This window comes from Molothrus aeneus, chromosome Z, assembly GCF_037042795.1.
Source record: "Molothrus aeneus isolate 106 chromosome Z, BPBGC_Maene_1.0, whole genome shotgun sequence".
NCBI classification, from domain to species: domain Eukaryota; kingdom Metazoa; phylum Chordata; class Aves; order Passeriformes; family Icteridae; genus Molothrus; species Molothrus aeneus.
This window is the reverse complement of record NC_089680.1, coordinates 68862341-68882602: the sequence shown is the minus strand read 5'-3', so window position 1 is coordinate 68882602 and position 20262 is coordinate 68862341. Positions and strand designations below refer to the sequence as shown.

General features: G+C 46.5%; 1 protein-coding gene across 3 annotated transcripts in view; it reads right to left on the bottom strand.

Moving 5' to 3' along the window:
* The window catches only part of RASGRF2 (Ras protein specific guanine nucleotide releasing factor 2), a 130216-nt gene extending 112057 nt beyond the window's left edge, over positions 1-18159 (bottom strand). For all 3 annotated transcript variants that reach the window (XM_066569083.1, XM_066569084.1, XM_066569085.1), the window contains exon 1: positions 17875-18159. In XM_066569083.1, the coding sequence (XP_066425180.1) occupies positions 17875-18159 (285 nt within the window). The remainder of the gene's footprint in view (positions 1-17874) is intronic.
* Between the last annotated feature and the right edge of the window lie 2103 nt (positions 18160-20262).

The window sequence follows — 20262 nt, the reverse complement described above, 5'->3', positions numbered from 1 at the left end:
TGAAAACTGACTCCAAGTTCTCAGAAGGCTGATATATTATATTATATTACATTATATTACATTACATTATATTAATTATATTATATTATTACATTACATTACATTACGTTATATTATATATACTAAAAGGATACTAAAGAAAGAGAAAGGAGACATCCAGAAGGCTAGAAAAGAATAATGAAAGCTTGTGATTGACCAGAGTGTCTGACACAGCTGGACTGGGATTGGTCATTAATTAAAAACAATTCACATGGAACCAACCAAAGATGCACCTGTGGGTGAGCGACCTCCAGACCACATTCCAAGCAATCAGATAATCTTTGTTGACATTTCTTTTCTGAGGCTTCTCAGCTTCTCAGGAGAAAAATCCTGGTGAAGAGATTATTCAGAAAATAACATGGTGACACTGGGGCATGAGCACAGGCAGCCTGGTGGGTGGGTGGGTGGATGATGGAGGGATGATGGATGGATGGATGGATGGATGGACGGATGGATGGACGGATGGATGGATGGATGGATGGATGGATGGATGGATGGATGGATGGATGGATGGATGGATGGATGGATGATGGATGGATGATGGATGGATGGATGGATGATGGATGGATGGATGATGGATGGATGGATGGATGGATGGATGGATGGATGGATGGATGGATGGATGGACGGATGGATGGATGATGGATGGATGATGGATGGATGGATGATGGATGGATGATGGATGGATGGATGGATGATGGATGGATGGATGATGGATGGATGGATGGATGGATGGATGGATGGATGGATGGATGGATGGATGGATGGATGGATGGATGGATGATGGATGGATGGATGGATGGATGGATGGATGGATGGATGGATGGATGGATGGATGATGGATGATGGATGGATGGATGATGGATGGATGGATGGATGGATGATGGATGGATGGATGATGGATGGAGGTATGGATGATGGATGATGGATGGATGGATGGATGATGGATCTGTTAGTACCGTGTGGCACACACAGGTTTGCTGCTCGGGCACTTCTGGTGACACAAATAAATACAAAGAGCAGCCCTCTGTCAGCAGCAGGGCTGAGCTAACGTGTGCCCCAGGGACATCACAGCAGCACAGGGTGGCCCAGCTGTGACCCACACACAGACCCACTCCCTGCAGGGAGTTCACAGCACCCCAAATTTCCCCTCTCACCATGCCAGGCAGCTCCAGAAACACCCAATGCCAGCTGCATTATTAAAACCTGCAGCTACTCCTGCCTGTGAAGGGGGACTTGATTGAGGCAGGGAGAGACCAAAGATTTCAGCAGAGCCATCTGACAGAGGACAAGGGGCATACAAGGAAAATAGGAGAGGTATTGAGACTCTTTGCTGGTACAGAAGGATTTCGTAGCCTACTGACAGTTATCGCTGTAAGAATTTATTCCATGAGACAAGTCTTGTTCAATATAAACACTGCCAACAACCAAGCCTGCCCTCACTGACAAAGTGAGTTTCCAGTATCTCACTAAATTAGTTGTTGCCCTTTAAGTCCTTACTTTAAAAAAAAAAAATTAAAAATAAATAAATAAACCCAAGAGACAATGTTATGACATACTCTATTGTGCCACATTGTGATCCCAACACTGAAAACAAGACAGGATGCCAATAATTCCAGGCTGAAACTTTCCATAATTTTACCTTAGCAGCCCTCTGCTTGTCTCAAATAGCTCATGGAAAGTGCTGGTACTCTAAGCACATTTAACACACTCCAGTTTCCAAATAACAACTAAAAATGAACATATACCGATATTTTCATGGCATGAGTAATCTACAATGGAAGGTGCAGGTTATACATTAAATACATGCAGAACTGGATACTATTATTGATATAAATATTACTTAGTAATAATTAATTGGATGGGTTCATGATTCAGGGGGTTTTAAGAGGGCGAAGGGAGCAGGCTGAATCTAGTAAGTGTTTAATCAAATGAGTCAATTACATTTGAATACTGTTCTTTGGAAGCTTTCAAAACTCCTTTTCAAATATGTTTCCAATTAATTATCCACACTTCCCTCAGCACTCCACCCCACTCATATCCTTCCTGACCTGGGTGACTTAAAAATAACCTTGAATCAAGAAAGAACATCAGGAAATATAAATGGAAATGGCAGCTGATCAACCCTTAATAAAAGGTACATGGTAATAAAGCAGATCAGGCACCTGGTCCCACTTGATATATTTAGAAAAGTCTACTGAAGTCACTTAGATTAAATAATTCACTGCTGTGAAATTGCATCAGGTAAAGGACAGACATTTAATTTATTTCTTTGATGTAAGAAACACCATTAATGTATTTTTATAAAAGTAAGTGGAGTAGAAATAAACAAGTCTTCACAATGCTGGGCTGTGCTAGGGGAGCTTTGCACATGATGCATCTTCAGTACCAGGTAGGGATTCCCCAAATATACCCCAGGGGGAGGAGATTAAATTAAAAAGGCACCTGAGTGAACAGCAGGGACAAGGAAAGGGTAAGGGAAAAATCAGGAAAAAATGGGCACAGTAGTGACACACACTGGAGCCAAGGTGAGTCCTGGCAGTGTCTGAACATGGTGAAGCTGAACAACCATGTCCCCCTCTGTGCTTCCACCTCTGCAGTAACACAGCCCAAAGAATTTATTTCACAACCCCCAGGGCAGCAAAACTTGGTATTTTTTGAAATATTGTTACTGCCCAGGTCAAGGAGAATACAAAAGGCAGAAAAACATTGAATTACAGATATATTCCAAGTAACTCAAGACAAGGAAAAAAGGCTCCAGCTTGAGTTAGCAGCAGTTATATCACATTCTGTTCATTAGTGCATAAAAGTTTAAAGTTAAGTTTATTCTAGTTGCACAATTTTTTCCTGCTACAATTTAAATGTGAGCCAGGCCAGAATGAACTACTTCAAATTTAAATCAGATGGGAAGTGATTAAAAAAGAAAACAACCTCTTTTACTACCCCAGCAAAAAAAAAAAAAAAAGTGAAACAGAAAATACATGCCACATACATGGTGCACTAACATGTGCATTAAATAAAAAAAAAGCATATCAGAGGCACAAAAACACAGAAAGAGTTTTCATCTTTTTATTTTGCAATAAACTTGTAAGAATTCTGAATTTTTCGTTATGGTTCTGAGCCAATAGTAAATTTCTTCCAGAAAGAAGACAAGGCTGATCACTGTACAGCGACTTGAAACAATGTCCTGGCATATATATTTCTTTTCACACGTGATTCCACTTCCTGACAACAAGCAGAGAGGAAAATTTAAGAAAGCAGAGTGGGAAGCCTTGCTGGTTTTCCTTACCAAAAAAAAAAAAAAAAACATTCCTACTGTTTGGGCCAACAGTCCGATCTTAGAACTGAATGTCCTGGGTGAAGGCTCAGTATCATCTTTCCCTTGTCCTCGGGGCCTGGTCATTCAGGGAGTTTTAATCCCTCTGTCAGTGCTGGAGGCTATCAGGCTGGTCAGGTGTGATTTCCCCTTTGTGGATACTACTGACCACCCCAAACCCCTCCTTGCCCCCATGTCTGTGGAAACGCTTCCCAGGAGCATTTTCCTCATCACCTTCCCAGGGGCTGCAGTGACACTGCTGGCCCTGGGTGGCATTCACATTTCCTGAAAAAATCCCTTTGCCCAGGGTTTTTCTCCTGGGAAGCTGGGAAGCCTCAGAGAAAAGGAAAACAATATTATCTCATTTGCTTCTCCTGTGTTGTGCTCATGTGGAATGTGTTTGGAGATTGTTTACCCACAGGTGATTGTTCCATTGCATTCTGCTGTGAGTTGTTCTCACTCTTTGGCCAATCAGTGCCAAGCTGTGTCAGGACTCTGGAGAGACTCAGGAGTTTTCATTATTATCCTTTTAGCATTCAGTAAGAATCTTTTTTGTATTCTCTACTATAGCATAGTAAAATAAAATAATAAATTAGCCTTCTGAGAACATGGAGTCAGAGTCATCATTCCTGCCTTCGTCGGGCATTCCCTGCAAATACAACACACCTGCCCTGTCCTGGCCAGCCCTGGGGATGTGAGGGATGATGTCTGGGAGACATCGACTCCCTCCCAGTCCTCAGGAGCTTCTCCCAGCCACTGTGACCACGCCACACTTCTCAAGGTTCACTCCAGCAAAAAGTCTGGGTGCCACTGGACTGCACCAGGAAATCATTGAAGAATATGGGTGGATTCAAAGTCAAGCAGGTTTGTGTTCCTGAGCACAAAAAATTCTGAGTCACTCGAGAATTTAGAGAATTTTGAACTTTTGTATTACACCACAGTAATTTATAGAAAAAAATTGTTTGTTTTTACTGCATGTAACTGTCAAATGCTGACATTACTGTAAGGTGTGAAAGTATAAATATCAACACTTATTAGGAAAGATGAAAAACAAAATTCAGAAAGATGAGGTGCCTTACACTGCTCAGAATAAAAGGACTTGGTTGCTTACAGTTCTCCACCCACCCTAAAAACAGCAGCAGAAAGTCAGGATCGCTCAGCCAGGAGAGGAGAGATGCTCACAGCAAGAAATAAAGTGTGGCAGCCCTGGAAGCTGCTGAAGGAGCTGCACAAGCAGGACACAGTGAGCTGGAGAATCCATGGGAAAGGACAAAAATGATGAACAAAGTCCTGCACAGGTCCCTGCCCTGCTCCTGCTCACAGCTGGAGTCACTTTCTGTCCTGGTCCTGGTGAGAGCAGCAGGGACTGACCCAGAGCTCCCAGCACATGGGACACCCTAGAAGCACCACAATAACATTTGTGGGGCAGAAACCAGGCCAGGAATGTGCACCAAAAGCAGTCTGAAATGTACATGAGGCAAAACAAGTGCTGGAGGGAAAGGGTCAAAGAGGGGGACACCACAAAGAGGGAGCAAATGTGTGAGCAAACATTTGATATTACCCTGGCAATGAATGTCAATTATTACAAAACTCATACATTCACCTTTCTAATGCAAGTGGTATTAAGGGGACGTCCTACAATTACCACTAACTTGCTCACAAAATAAATATTAGGAGTAAAAGCTCTCTCCAGTTTCAGCCAAGTGCATCAAACCCCAGCTGCCTGAAACAACGTGGAACAACTGAGACCAGCAGGACCAGGGAGCGCCTCTTGCCTGGAAGGACAAACCTGCAAGGTGCACCCGAGAGGTCCTGGAGGAAAATGAAGCCATGGATCAGAGGAGGAGCAGCCCAGACACAGGACAGGGCGCCTGGCACTCCTCAGGCGTTGCTGTGTGCAGGGACTTGCAGGTGACAGCTCGTGGGAGCCACTCCTGTGTCACTCCTGTGCAGCCGCAGCTGAGCACGGGGAAGGCTGCAGGGATAAACAAACGTCCCCATGCAGATGGTGCCACCCATGCACCACCAGATGGGATGGGATTCCGCACTTCAGGCTGGTTCGTGTCTGCAGAAGTCACAGCAGAGACAGGAAACTGATTCACCAGGAGCCCACGGGGTGAGAGGGGCTCAAGAGGCAAGTAAGCTGGGACACAGAGAGCCCAGACAAGCATCCTTCTGCTCTGGATCACCCAAAAATGAACACACATCAGATATACATTCAAACACCCTCAAAAAAAGTAAAAGTAAAATAAAAAAATCAAAGACACATTTGTAGAACATCAGTGATCTTTAGAAAAACCTAAGGTCAGTGCTGGGAAGATATTTTGTTCTCCCCTCCTTTTCATGGGAAGGTAAATATATTTATTTGTCTCACACAGAACCACCTGGCATCACTCTCAGTTTGTCAGGTTGATGCCTTTTGGGCTACCTGAAAACAGAGGTCAGACAGAATTAAGGGAATAAAAAGCAGCTCTATTCATTCAAGGGCCTTCAGGTACATTTAGGGCAGGCAAACCCTCCCTCAGGGGCTACACCCAAAAATGAACCACAGGTCATGGGTTTTCATAATTTTATAAATCTGGTCCATTTGCATATTAGATGGTTAATCTGTTCCAATTCTAGTCTCAGCTAATGAAGTCATTTACCCCAAATTTGCCCACCCAACTCCCTTTTGTTTGCATTTCTGGCCCTGGGGCAGTGAGGTGTCCTTGGTTGCCAGGCCTGGAGAGGAATTGTTGTGTCTGCCCAAAATGGGGCAGCAGCAGCTGACACTGAATGTGGAGTTTAGAGTTACACACTAAAGAACTGCAGGATCTCAAACACATGAAAATTATAAAAGTTCATATCCTAAGGCATCAGGGTGTCTCATCAAGGGCCAGCTCCCTTTGCTGGCCCACAGCCACAGGGATGCAGAGCAGCAGCCAGGCAAGATCCTCTGCTGTAAATGACTCCAGCATCACCCCAGGGGTGCAGACAGAGCTCTGGCAGGCCTGCAGCCCTGGCAGGGTGGCCCTGCTGGCAGCAGAGCTCTCCCAGGTGTGAGAAATAGCTGCTCACTTTTCATAAATTTAGAAAGGTTTATTAACCTTATCAAAAATACAACAGAAGACTGAATAGAGAAAATATTACAGCGCTGCGAGCAGAGGATTTTCCCCACCATGTGCTCATCCACACAATGGAGATTTTGCCTTTTAACCCTTTGGCCCCTCTCAAAGTTCTGTCCATCAACTCCTCCTTCACTGTCCAGTGGTGGAGTTTACCTCCTCAAATCCTGACTGGAGCTCAGATGTCACCACAGTGACAAGCCAGCCCTCGCAAATATCCCCAACCCAGGCCATCCCCTGATAACGACACAAGGTGGGTAAAACATGACTATAAATCTATAAAACTTCTCTTGACCCGAATACATGATATTTGATATTTGACATGATGTTTGTCTGTTAACTGTGGGAGTCAGCCAAGGCATTGCTCATCCATCACACAGGCCCCGGCACGCCAGAGCTGGGAGCGCTGGACCCCAGCGAGCCCTGGGGCCAGAGGGTGATGCTCCCGTGGAGCTCCCACCTGCAGCAGGCAGGAGGGATATGAGCAAAAATCCCCCACGCAGGGCCTGCACTGCACCCAGCACTGCAGGAGATCTGCACCCCAACAAACTGTCCCTGCGTGCTTGCTCCCACAACCGAAGCTGTGGGTCGAAAACTCCGTTTCTTGAAAGTTTTGTACATCAGTTTCATGTTCAGTTTGGGGTTTTTAGTGGGTTGCTTCTTTGGTTTTGTTTTTGGGGTTCTTTGGTTTTTTGTTTTGTTTTGGGTTTTTTGGGGTTTGAGGGGTTTTTTTTGGTTTTTTTTTTTTGTTTGGTTAGTTGGTTGGTTTGGTTGGTTTGTTTGGTGTTTTTGGGGTTCTCTTTTTGTTTTTGACATTATGCATTAAGGCAGTGTGTTTGAGGCTGCCTGGTGGAGTGAATGCAGTCCCAGCGTGCAAACACAGCAATTCAGCCGTTCCAGGGAGCCTTCTCCTCTCAGCAGACCCTGGCTCAGCCACCACACACAAGTGAGACCTGCTCTGATGCCCGTGCACATCTCCTGCACCCTGATCAGGAGAGGACAGGAATTCTTATACCATCTCCTGTGACACCTCTCATTGCATCATTTCATCATTCACCACTCCCCTACAATTAACACGTTTGTTTTCACAACAGCCAGTGAGGTAAGAAGGAATTACTGCAGCAGTGCTCAGCACAAACCCCAGCAGGTTTTATGCAGCTCTGGATGCCTGGTGAGATACAGCCATTGACCTTTGGTGTTCAAGTGGCACATTTATATTTTATCCACTACATTCACAGAGGTTGGTTCTGCCTCCCAGTATGCCTCCCTCCAGAGCCAATATGGGTCCCCAAAACAAGGATTAATTACCATTATTAATCACAATCACAATTCCTTCCTGAGTACTTGACAAGAAAGGAGGCCCTGCTATTTCTCTCAGCCATCAGGTACTTGTTGGGCCAAGAAAGCACAACTGCAAGACCTCACAAAGTGACACAAAGCCAACATAAAAACCTGGAAAATCACACACACAGGGCTCAGCTCCACCCCAGCAGCCCTCCCTTGCCTGCTGCTCCTGAACAAGCTCTCACAACCGGAGACAATGCTTCAGAAATCAAACGCCAGTGATTACCAGTTGGTTATCAGCTCCTGCATGGATCACCCCAGGGCCATCAGCACTGCTGTTCCCTTCACCTGCACACAAACACTTTGGAAACCCAGGGCAGCACAGGGAATATTTCTGTGTCTGCTCTGGGCTGCCCTGACCCCCAGGGCAGCACTGACTCTGACCCTCATCCATGGAGGAAGTTTCCCAGACCTCAAGATAGACTGGAATTTCCACAAAAGTGTGCAATAGATTATAGAGAGCAGTGTAGGTGCGTCACTGGGTGATAAATTGAGGTTTTGGGGTTTTTAGTGTGTTGTGGATGGAAGCAAGATGGAGGGCACAGGGTGCTGTCCTGGGTTTCTTCTTCAAGCTTCTTCTTCCTTCTTCTCCATGGGTTTGGGTGGCATTTTGTAATTGGGCAGGAAAGTCCCCATTGTGGGCTCTTTGGGATCAGTTATTGGGTTAAAAGGGAAAATAATCCACGAGTCAGTTCTTAATTGGATAACTTAGCTTTAAAAGACCATGTAACAAGAGATTGTTGGCCATTTTGTGCCTTCTAATGAAAACCTGCTCAACTCACAGCAGTGAGACTGTTTTAGTGATGAGAAATAATAAACACCTGAGTCAGAACATGAAATACCACCTCAAGTGCCTCCATTCCAGACCCAGAGAAACCAACGAAACACCTGCATGACAGAGCTGATACTGCACAGGTGTCCCTGCTGGAGCCCTCCACTCCTCCTGCACCTCTTCTCCAGCACTGTCTCAAGAGAGATCTGCACTCGGCCTGCACAATTTCAGTTCCCCTGTCACAGATATCTTTTATGAAAAATCCTTTCCTTAGGATTTTTCCTCCTGAGAAGCTGAGAGGCCTCAGGAACAAAATGTAACCAATGGTTATCTGCTGCTGTGGAATGCAACAGGTGCGTCTGGGATTGGCTGATGTGGTTGTTTGTAATTAATGGGCAATCACAGTCAGCTGGCTCGGGCTCTCTGTCTGAGCCACAAACCTTTGTTATCATTCTTTGCTATTCTATTCTTAGCCAGCCTTCTGATGAAATCCTTTCTTCTATTCTTTTAGTATAGTTTTAATGTAATATATATCATAAAATAATAAATCAAGCCTTCTGAAACATGGAGTCAGATCCTCGTCTCTTCCCTCACCCTGGGACCCCTGTGAACACGGTCACACATTCCCCCCAGCAGATTTATTGGAGGAAGCATTTTCAACAGTTCACTGAAATTGTTCTGTGAGCGCCAAATTGAAGAGAACATGACTAGTGCAAGAGAAGGTTGCAATTTTCTTGTCATGCCTGATCCTCCATGAATGCACAGGGTTAAAAATAAACTCTGACTCCATTCTGGAGGACATCAGAGACATCCTGCCAAAGTTGCTGAGCATGATCCCCACAGTTCCAGAGAAGAACATAAAATCTTTGGCATTTGCTGAGACGGGAGAAATAATTTGTGTAAGGCGGAGGAAGTGAAGAGAAAACAGAAAGAAACAGAAACAGCTATCCTAAATTTCCAACAGGTGGGGACCCAGCAAGTCCTGAGACATCAAAGTTATAAATTAGTTATAAATGAAAAATATAGTTATTGGCTTTCACATTTACGTATTGGCTTTTGCAAGTTATTATTTATCATAAATATTCTGATATTGTGCTATTTGTAATTCCTTTTTCACTGCTTTTTGGTATAGTACAATCCGTCAGTTTATTTATACACTGTATACCTTATAATATATACTCTTATGAAGTATATATTACATATATGTATTACATATATATATATAAATATATACTTTTTTAAAGTATATTTATAAAATATACTTTTATAAATATATAAAAGTATATTTATCACACTACACAATAGTACTGTGATAAATATATCTTAAGCCTTAGCATAATATTAAAATAGACACTATGTAATGATAAAATGCCTTTATTTGTGTAACTAACTCAAACAATAGTGTGAAATAGCAGTGTTGTTTCTCACATTTCATCTGAATGATAAGATTACAGTGACAAAAACCAGAACACCAAGGGAGAAATTTACTACCAACCCTCCAGTTATTAAGTAGTGTCAAAACACCAGAATGGAGCCTCGAGAGGAAATAAAATATATTGATTTAATCTACAGGATGGCATGCAGACAAGTCAAAGGGTAAAACCAAGCAAAAGAAATTCCTGGAATAGCTAAACTCAGGAATATGTTTCAATATGCATAACTCTCATTAATATGCATTTCACCACTGTAATGAAAAGTACATAGGAAAATTATTTTAAGCTAATGGTGTGCCTCTGGCATTTTGGCAAAGCACCCCAGCACTGGATATTGTCCCTTTTATCCCTCACTAAACTTTTATTTAGAAATTTTTAAGTAGTGAAACTAGTTTTTGACAAGAGAGACAGCACCAGCAGCGAGGTGAGGTTCAGGAGCCAGCACGGGAAATTCCGGAGCAGAGGCAAACACCCAGCGTGGGATGGGGGGACCAATTCCCCCGAAAGGGCCCAGGACTCCCCCGTCTGCCCAGCATCCAGCCCAGGTGGGGCCCCCAAGATCCTGTCCTGCCCTCTCCTGTCCTCCACCTCCGCACAGGTTCAGTCCTCTGCGCACAGCCACAAATTTACGCACAGAGCGCCAAATGGAGGCACACACACGTCCTAAAAACGCAGCTGTAAGGAGTAAGTAGTAAGGAGCTGCCATGCAACGAGTTACTGCAACTCGGCGAGGCTGCTGAGCCTGAAGGATTGCAAAGGGCAGCACGCTGCAGTGCAGGGGAAACCTTACACAGCGATTCGAGAGCCCGAATCGCACCAGTTCAAGCCTGCAGGACAATTAATCAGATAACTTCTGTTTCTCAGACATTATATCACACTCAAAAATCTCAGAAGGCAAAAAAATGGGCAAAAGTCGCAAAGTCACAGCACCATGAGAAAAAGGGAGAGAAAATAATTCTGGATTTTCTTCAGTAGTTACGGCATTTACCTCTTAAAATACAACCAATTTTTTTTTCTTTTTAAAGATGTAGTGGAGATGATCAGATATACCAAAAAAAAAAAAAAGAAAAAAAAAGAAAAAAAAATAAAGAAAAAAAACCAACAAACAACCCAAAAAAATCCAAAACAAACAAAAAAAAAAAAAAAACAAAAAAAACCAAACAAAAAACCCTACACACTTCCAGAAGTAAAATTAAAAATGGTAATATAGCTCTTTGCAGAATTGGCAGCTTATAACACTGCCTAAAAAAACCTCAGTTGGTTCTGAGCTCATGGCAAACACCAAAAGAAACTGAAATGGCTGGACTGACTTGGGGAAGCCTCTGCTTCTATAAATACTGATTCTGTAGCTCAAACAGAAAACCTTGCGGGATTGGTAAATCCAAAAAAAAAATTTAAAAAAATTGGAAGCTCGATTGGAAGCATATGTTCCTACACATTTAGTGCCGAGGCACAGTGTTAAAAAAACCCCATCCCTCAATCAGTAATGAGTGGAACACAGAAAGAACTGGGAAGAGGGGCTCCCCAAAATCTCATGTTCCTGACCCACAGCCCCACCAGCACTGTTCTCCACCCTGACAAACCCTGCCCCCCCCCCAAAAAACAGTGAAAAAATAAAAAACCAATCTTAAAAGTTAAACCAAGGTAAATTAAGATAAATGAAGTGCAATTACTCAGTAAGTTAGGGACTGAGGTGCTATTTCTGTGCTCGGAATTTGCTTTGCACAGATCTCCTGGTACATCTGAGGAACTGAGCAGATGAGGCCAAATCGATGCAACTCCATCAATAAGGGAGACAAAATGAAATGAGCAGCAGCACTGGCTGTCAGACAGGTGGGAGAATGAAATCCACATTAAACTGTTAGAGTGCTTTATTTGAACTTTATTTGAGCGTTCTCACCCCTGCCCTGCAGCAGGAGCCTCTGGTCGCCCCTGGCATGTTTGAGGCTGGCACTGAGGCTCACATCATTCCTACAAGGCAGGGACAGAGTGACACTTTGGGTCTCCAGGCTCTGGGATTCTGCGTTTCCAAGCGAGCTCTAACCTGTGCTTCCAGCCACTGACATTTCACCTGCTGGCCAAGAGCATTTCCCAGCAACTCCACAAACAAGCCCTTGCCAAATGTCATTTGTCTTGGGATCTAATTATCATCCAATAACTTAATTACACATTAGGCACTTCTGTTAGAGCACGTTGTAATGCTTCAGGATCTTACAGTGCCTTGCAGGGAAAAGCTGAGGACCTCAGTCCATGTTTTCTATCCCATAAAACTTTGTCTCACCAAAATCTGATCTTATTACGCTCACTCCTTTTAATTACTCTCTCAGACATTCACGTGGGGTCTCCTGCTGCCTTTCACCCTCAAGGGTGACCAAAAGTCAAGAAGAGAAAACAAAATGGATCAGGCTCAGGTGCCTGACCAAAGCCACTTCACACGCATGAAGGCTGCCAAAGGTTTAATAATAAACTATTAAATGTCATCAATGTTCTCCAGGCTGTGTCTGTGTGGATCCAACCAACCCTTGAGGAGGGGTGTCAGAAATGAACCACACCTCCCTGCAGCTCCATTATCAGCTGTGTAGGCTCCCCACACATGCACAGCTACAAACAACCCGCTTGGCAACACAACAGAAGAAACATACATCTTGAAGAGTTGGGAGGAAATGCCTAAATTTTGGCAAATCTGCAAATAAATATGGCTGTGAGATTTTCCTGTCCTTCTCCTTCTTCACAAAATGTGCTCACAAAACATTTCTCAAAGAGCAGAGCTCAGTCCCTGGATGGATCACAGGGGGGGTTTTACTTGTTTGTTTGGTTGCTGGTTTGGGTTGGGTTCTTTTCCATTTGTTGGTTGGTTGGTTTGGGGGTTTCATTAATTTTTGTATTTATTTCTCACCTGTCACAGACATCTTTTCATGAAAAACCCTTTCCTTAGGATTTTTCCTCCTGAGAAGCTGAGAGGCCTCAGGAACAAAATGCAAACATTGATTATCTGCTGCTGTGGAATGCAACAGGTGCATCTGGGATTGGCCCATGCTGGTTGTTTGTAATTAATGGCCAATCACAGCCCAGCTGGCTCGGGCTCTCTGTCTGAGCCACAAGCTTTTGTGATCATTCCTTCTGATTCTGTTCTTAGCTAGCATTCTGAGATGAAACCTTTTCTTCTATTCTTTCAGTACAGTTTTAATGTAATGTATATCATAAAATAATAAATCAGCCTTCTGAAGCATGGAGTCAGATCCTCGTCTCTTCCCTCACCCTGGAACCCCTGTGAACAGGGTCACACCCACCTGTTGCCTTGGGTCACAGGGGACACTGTAAATTCACTTTTTATTTCTTCCCAAGCAGAAAGAGGCAGCCCCTTGGAAGCTCAGTGCCAGTGGCTCGTGCTCTGCTGCCCCTCAAGCACAGAGCACAAGAGTCTCAAATATTTGGGAATGTGCCCACGACCTCTGATGTCCCCAGCAGTGACTGGAGGACAGGGACAGCCTGGAAAGTGACCAAGAGCAGGCTGCCCCAAAGGTGTCTCCACACAAGAACCATTTAGAGACTCTGCCATGAGAAGCCCTCACAGAAACATTAACCCCAAGAGCACTGGTAGCCATCTTTTCTAATTCACTCTTTCTGTTGAAGGTAATCCATTAAAAAAAAAAAAAATCAAAAAGTTTGGAGAAAACGAAAGCACAACTCATCTTTTTATTTCTTGTCAGAAGATGAGAAGAAAAACTCATCTATTATTTATTAATTTCTGCTGAAATTTTTAAAGCTTGGTGGTCTCTGGCCTACCTTTCACTGGAACACCACAGGGAGTTCCCTGCCCACATGCAAGCAGTAAGTTTAATGGGCAATACAAATCCTGAAGACGCCAAAAAAACCCCAACACTCCTCACCCATCTACAGCACTAAACACGCACAGGATGCTGAGAAGCTCAGGGGGGTTGCCCAAAAAAAAAATTTTTAACAACTTTTAATTAATTTCACCTTCATTAAAAAATGCCCTTTAAGTGCTGTTGGTTGGTTAGACATTAAAGTAGCTGAAGGTACAGCAAAGCTGTTGGTGGCATGTGCCAAGCAATAAGTGTAAAACAGAGGGGATGCACAAAATCACTGTGTCCTCTACAAAACCAGAGCTGCAGCAGGCAGGAAAAAAAAATTCAAATGATTGGATTCTGTTAATCTGTGGGGACATGGACCTAATACTGCATTTAATTTTGCTAAGTGGGAGGAAGATTATTGCAGGCAAGACACAAAGAATATCTCTGCTCCTATCATGCAACATTTACAACACAAACTACTAACTACTCCGAGGCAGTTATTAATAACAGTATCAGAACATTTCCATGTATTCAATGCACACTTATGAAAGAAACTAAACACACAGGCCTCCTCCCAGTGTGGACAATAATAATAATGTTAATATTTACATTCCTCTAATCACTTGTTTCCAGTAGTATTTCAAAAAGTATCTGTGAACTTGGCTGGATAACAAGTGCCAGCCTTCTTGAGGCTCTGCAAAAAGCATAATTTGGGGCATTTTGCTTTATTTTTGAAAGAGTCTAACCCCTCACTGAGACAGAGCCAGCCATTCTCTTCCCAGAGTTTTTGAAAGAAAAGCAGAAATGTGTTCTCAGCAAGACTCCCAGTGCCACAGTGAAGGACTTGTTGGGAGCTGCACTTGTTTACAGCCCTCAGTTCCCCTGGGAAGAAGCAGTTTAGCTAAAATCAGAACCTATCTGCGTGTGGTATTTACATGTCCTAATTTGCTGGTTTGAAACTCAGCCTCTTCCACATTGTTGTTCCTCCAATAAATCTATGTCTTTTTTTTTTTTTTTTTCTGCCTGAAACATGAAATCAGAGTGTACAGCTACACCTGTTTGGTGTTCACAGAAACTCTTCTAAAATCTGACGGAGATCAAAACACTTCTCTTTAAAAACAAGAATTCCCTCTGCAGATCATTCAGTATATGCAGCATGCTCAATTTGATCACACATTTCCAGAATATCAGTTGATTCACTCTTTATGCAGTCATTATCAAGACAGGTTCTGTACTTTTAGCAGATTTTCCTTTGAAGCAAATACCCCTGTGAAGGAAAAAAAACCCAAACATACTAATATGTTAATGGAAAAGGCAAAATAAGCACATTGTGCCATGGCAATTATTTCTCAGGCCCTTAATGATGCCAGATCAGAGCAAATCTTATGAAGGCATTTGGACCTTCCTCAGAATGGTGGTTCCTGTCACACCTTAACATCCCAGCAGGTGGAATGTGTCACTGTCCAGCACCTGGGCTGGCTGGGACATGGACACCACACCTGGACACATCTGGTGGCCAAAATTCTGTGTCCTGTGCAGGACAGCCCAGCCCAGCCCTCATCCCACCACTCAGCTCTGGCAATTTACAGAGTTTCAGCTGGCACAGTCAGTGCCCAAACACCTGGAAACCAACGCTGAAAGGATCTGCAAGATAAGGAAAGCAAAATCTATCTGTCCTACAAGCATTTTCCGTCATCTTTATTATGTAACTTGGACAAAATGCATTGCTTTTTCACATATCCACTCAAGGTATGCTGATGAAGCTCTCTCGTGTGATTAATTCCTCTTTCTCTCCCTCATTTGTGTAATTTTATAGCACATATCACTCTAATATCTATCATATCACTCTAATTTACTCAGGTAAATAAAACCCAAACTAAAGCAGATAACTTTTGTCTTTTGTCCCTTCTTTGGAGCGAGCTGATTCTTAAAAAAAAAAAATGGCATAGAGCTTCCCTCTTTTTTTCTTTTTTTTTCTTTTTTTTCATTCCATTAATACATTTGTGTGGTGAAATCAAAGCAAATTAAATCTATGCAGTATTTTTTCACTGCCAGGGGTTAGCATGTGCAATATCGACTTTTCATTATCATCTGATTAAAGTTTGCCTGCCTCTGTTAATAAACAGAAGGTTCGTGGCTTATTGCTTTACACCTTTAAGAATGTGAGCACATTTTCTGAATAAAAGAGACTTCTTAATTTTCAAATCTTTTTATTATTTTTTTTTCCTTGTAGTGGATCAGTTTTGGCCACTGAGGGAATTTCCTGTACACCTTAGCAAAGATTTGTGTTTGTGTGTGTGTTTACAAACAAGAGTGCACTTCAATGATTAAACATCTGTAAAAGCTACTAACACTCAAAGGCTTTGAATAAAGCTTGGGATCAAGCAAAAGGTGAACAGAAAAGGGTATTTCCTGATGATCTCTCTTGAAAATTCAAACAGCATCCCATGAAAAAAAAAAAATAAAACTGAGGCATTCTTCTGCCTCTTTAATAGCAGTCTGCTATTCTTGAAAGCACCAGCATAGTTGATGTCTGAAGCAATAAAAGCTCAGCTTCCTGCCCTGTAATTATTACTAGATGTAATTATGAACAACTCATTCATCACTATAAAAGCACAACTTAAGGCTCCCGGAGAACAGACATGGAAGGGATTTGTTTTCAGGCAGTTCTCTAAGTCAAGCTGTAACTTAACCGCACCGCCGATAAACAACCGTAGTAAGCCAGTGTAAAGAAGGCAGGGCAACATCCATGTTTAATATCACCTGGGATCCTCCAGCACTCCATTTACAACGCCATGAAAGCATGCCTCAAAGCAGCAAGCAGGAACTGGAGGGTGAACATGACACAAGTACAACCACCCCAGCTCCCCTAAGTTTGCTTGCTTGACCACGAGGCACCCGGAGGCTGCCTGAGCACACCGGGATCATTTACAGGTGGGGCAAAAAACATAAATACAAGCCGAGGCTCTGAGCTCTCCTTGCAGAGTTACCACTCCAGGACAGCTCAGAGGTGTGCTGGGCTTCAGGACTCGGCTGTGCTCTGTGTCACTTTCTCACAAGCGTGAGGAAACACCTGCAGCCAGCCCGAAACAGCTCCTGGAACCACCCAAACTTCCCCAACCCCGCCGGGCCGCTCCCGTGCGGGGGGAAAGGCACCAGGGCACGCCAGGACCAGCTTCGAGCACATTTCAAACGAGATCAAGAATTCAGATGAGGCAACAGGAGGTGTGTGGGTAAGACACCCGCTCTCTATCCACGCCGAGCAGGCAGAGCGTCCTTTCCTTCCCGGTTATGTAATACACGCGAGTGTTTAACCACTGCTGCTCCGACACACGCATGTCACACAGATCAGCTTTGGGCAGGATCGGCTGGGCCGCCGGGGCAGGAATTGGGCAGGAATTGGGCGGGAATTGGGCAGGTCACGGTCGCCCCCCGGGGAAGGAATCCCCCCGGAGCCCCGCGGCAGCCGGGCCGGACCCGGCTCGGGCTCTGTGCCATCGGCGCCACCTCGGCTCGGCCGGGCTGCCACACCTGCCTGGCCGGGACCGCTTGGGATGCCACCGGCTGCCACCAGGGCACGGGCGCACCCGTGACACCGGCCCGGCTGTGTGCCCCCAGAGCATCGCTGGGAGCGGGGCGGCCCCACAGGGAAGGAAGGGCTCAGCGGCTCCTCACAGTGCCCCCGTGCTGCTCTGGGACTCCGGCCCCCCGGCAGCCCGGCTGTGCTGAGCAAAGCACAGCTGCATTTCTTCACACGGCTGAAGTGCTGGCACCCAGACCACTCAACACCTGCCTTGTGAAACGCCCCTCTCCGGGCAGCGCACCGAAATCCGGCGGCTGCCACAGGGGGTGGAAACACAAGGCTCAGGGAGGAACGAGGAGCCACCAGCGAGGACCCCAGAGCCGCCGTCTCCGCACTTGGCCCCGGGAGCCGCAGGAGCCGCCGCTGGCGGGGCCGGGCCGGGGGCGGCACCGCCGGGGCTGCGAGGGGGCGGCCCGAGGGCCCGGCTGTCCCTCCCCGCCTGCCCTCCACCCGCGGCTGGGGCGGTACCTGCTTGTCCAGCGCGGCATCCTTGGCGCTGCCCGCGGCGCATCCCTTGGGAGCGGGCACCCGCTCGCAGTTGCAGCCCTCCAGCATGTACATGCCGGCGGGGCGGGCGCTCTGCTCGCCCTCGAAGTAGAAGAGCACGTTTTGGTAGAGGGCGAACCACTTCTCGTGCCAGCGGTTGGTCTCCGCCGTCTTCTTGCTGAGGTAGCCGCGCTTGGTGCCCTCCTTGCGGGCCAGCAGCGCCAGGTACAGGGCGTGCCCCTCGTTGTACCGCACGCTCTTCTGCATCGTGCCCGGAGCCCGCGGCCGCGGCGCAGCCTCGCCGGGCGCTCACGGAGCAATTCATGGGCTCCGGCACGCACCGACGGGGCGGCCCCGGCCCCGCGCCCCGCCCGAGTGTCCCCCGGCCCCCGCCCCGCCCCGCCCCGCGCCGCCTCCCGCCGCCCCAGGCACCGGCACCGCCGGCGGCGAGCGGCCCCCCGGGCGCTGACGTGGGGGATCAGCCGTAAATCCGCTTTGGAGAGCGATTTAAAGAGCAAAGTCGCCGCCGCCGCAGCGCCCGGGGCCCTGCCCCCCCTCCACCCTTCCCCCCATCCCCGCATCCCGCCGCTCTCCATCCCCCATCCCTCCATCGCCCCATCCTCCCATCCCTCTCCATGCCCCCTTTCTCCCATCCCTCTCCATGCCCCCATCCTCCCATCCCTCTCCATCCCCCCGTCCTCCCATCCCTCTCCATCCCCCCTTCCTTCCATCCCTCTCCATCCCCCCATCCTCCCATCCCTCTCCGTCCCCCCATCCTCCCATCCCTCTCCGTCCCCCCGTCCTCCGGGATGCGGAGCGGGGCTCCCCGCGGGCCCCGCAGCGCTGTCCGGGCCGGGGCCGGGAGTCGCGGGGTGATTTGGGGCTGCCCCGTGGTTTCTCGATAGTTTCCGCCTTCTCCCGTTCTTCGAGCGAAAATCTTGGAAAGCGGCAGGGCCGGGCGAGCGCGGCCGCCGGCGCCGGGTAACTTCGCTCCCGAGCTGTGGCGAAAGAATTAGAGCAAAAGGCAGCAGGGAAACCCAAGAGAAATACCAGAAACCTGTCACTTTAAACCCGAAATTCAGGCCGATAAAGGCGCCGGGGAGCGTCCCAGGTGTGACCCCAGCCCCGCAATGTCCCGGTGGGCGCAGAGAGAGCCCCGGCTCGGGCTGCGGGGGCTCTGCCGGGGCTCGCCTGCCGCCAACGGGACCATTGACAGATCCCGAGTGCCGGCTGCAGCGCCGGGGAGCTGCACACGCCGAAAGGAACATCTCCGGAGTGCCCGGGGGCGAGGGAGGCAGCAGGGGCTCCTTCCTGCGCCCCGGCACCTGCACACCTTCGTTACGGCCAGTAAACTCCGGCCAGCGAGCTGGCGTCCAGAGCTGTTTTACATGAAACACACCAGTATGGAAATTTAGCGACTTCAACTTCCTCCTAGGGCTCTTTCAGGAAAAGCCTTGGAAGTCTTTCATTTGAAAACGTATTTTGCATATGTAGCTCTCCCTCCCTTTCGCTTTGCTGCGTCTCGTGAGTAAAAAAGAAAAAGGAATAAAAATGTGGAAGTTAACAATATTCAGTATTGCCGTATAATGCGCAGAATGAGTTAGAAAATATTTCCCGTGTGATTTGTGTCAGCACCTGTGGTTCCGTGCATTATTTGCAGGAACCACGGGCCCGTGCAGGGTTGCAAGGCTCTCATCTTGCCGACAGACAATTTTGTATTAGAAAAACACAAGCAGATGCACAAACCCTGCTGGAAGTTCCTTTGCCTTGTGCCTTCTCACAGTGAAATCTGAGCCCAGCACATCAAGGCCGGGGAAGCCCAGGCTCTGGGCAGGGCTTGGGCAGCACCTGGCAGGTGTGACAGGACTGGGGCCCCTCTGGTGCCTCCTCCCAGCCGGGGCTGAGCCGCTGCATCAGCTCCTGCGTGGAATTCCATGGCATTCCGTGCAGCAAAGGGCAAGGCAGCCGAACCAGCACGCTGCCACTCCGGGGAGCGTGCAGACATCTGACACTCAGTGAGGAGCTGCAGCTTTCCAGAACAAGCACGTCGTACATCACGGTGAAATCCTACAGCAAGAGCCCATCCTTGCCAAGATAAAGTTGCAGGCTTTTGTCCCAGCTGACGTAATTTGTGCTTTAATACAGCTTTTGCACAAATCACGAATGATCACACATCATGTGTTCCACCGGGTCACCTGAGACACACAGAAAGAAATAAATGACGGGAGGTAAATTTTATTTATAAAGAAAGAAAGAAAGAGAGGGTTTTCTTTGACTACATCATTTTCTCCTAGACACGCAGGCACTTTTCCTCAGCTGAAAATGTTGAATATGTCATTGCACAGCAATCTATAGGAACTAAAAGGAGTG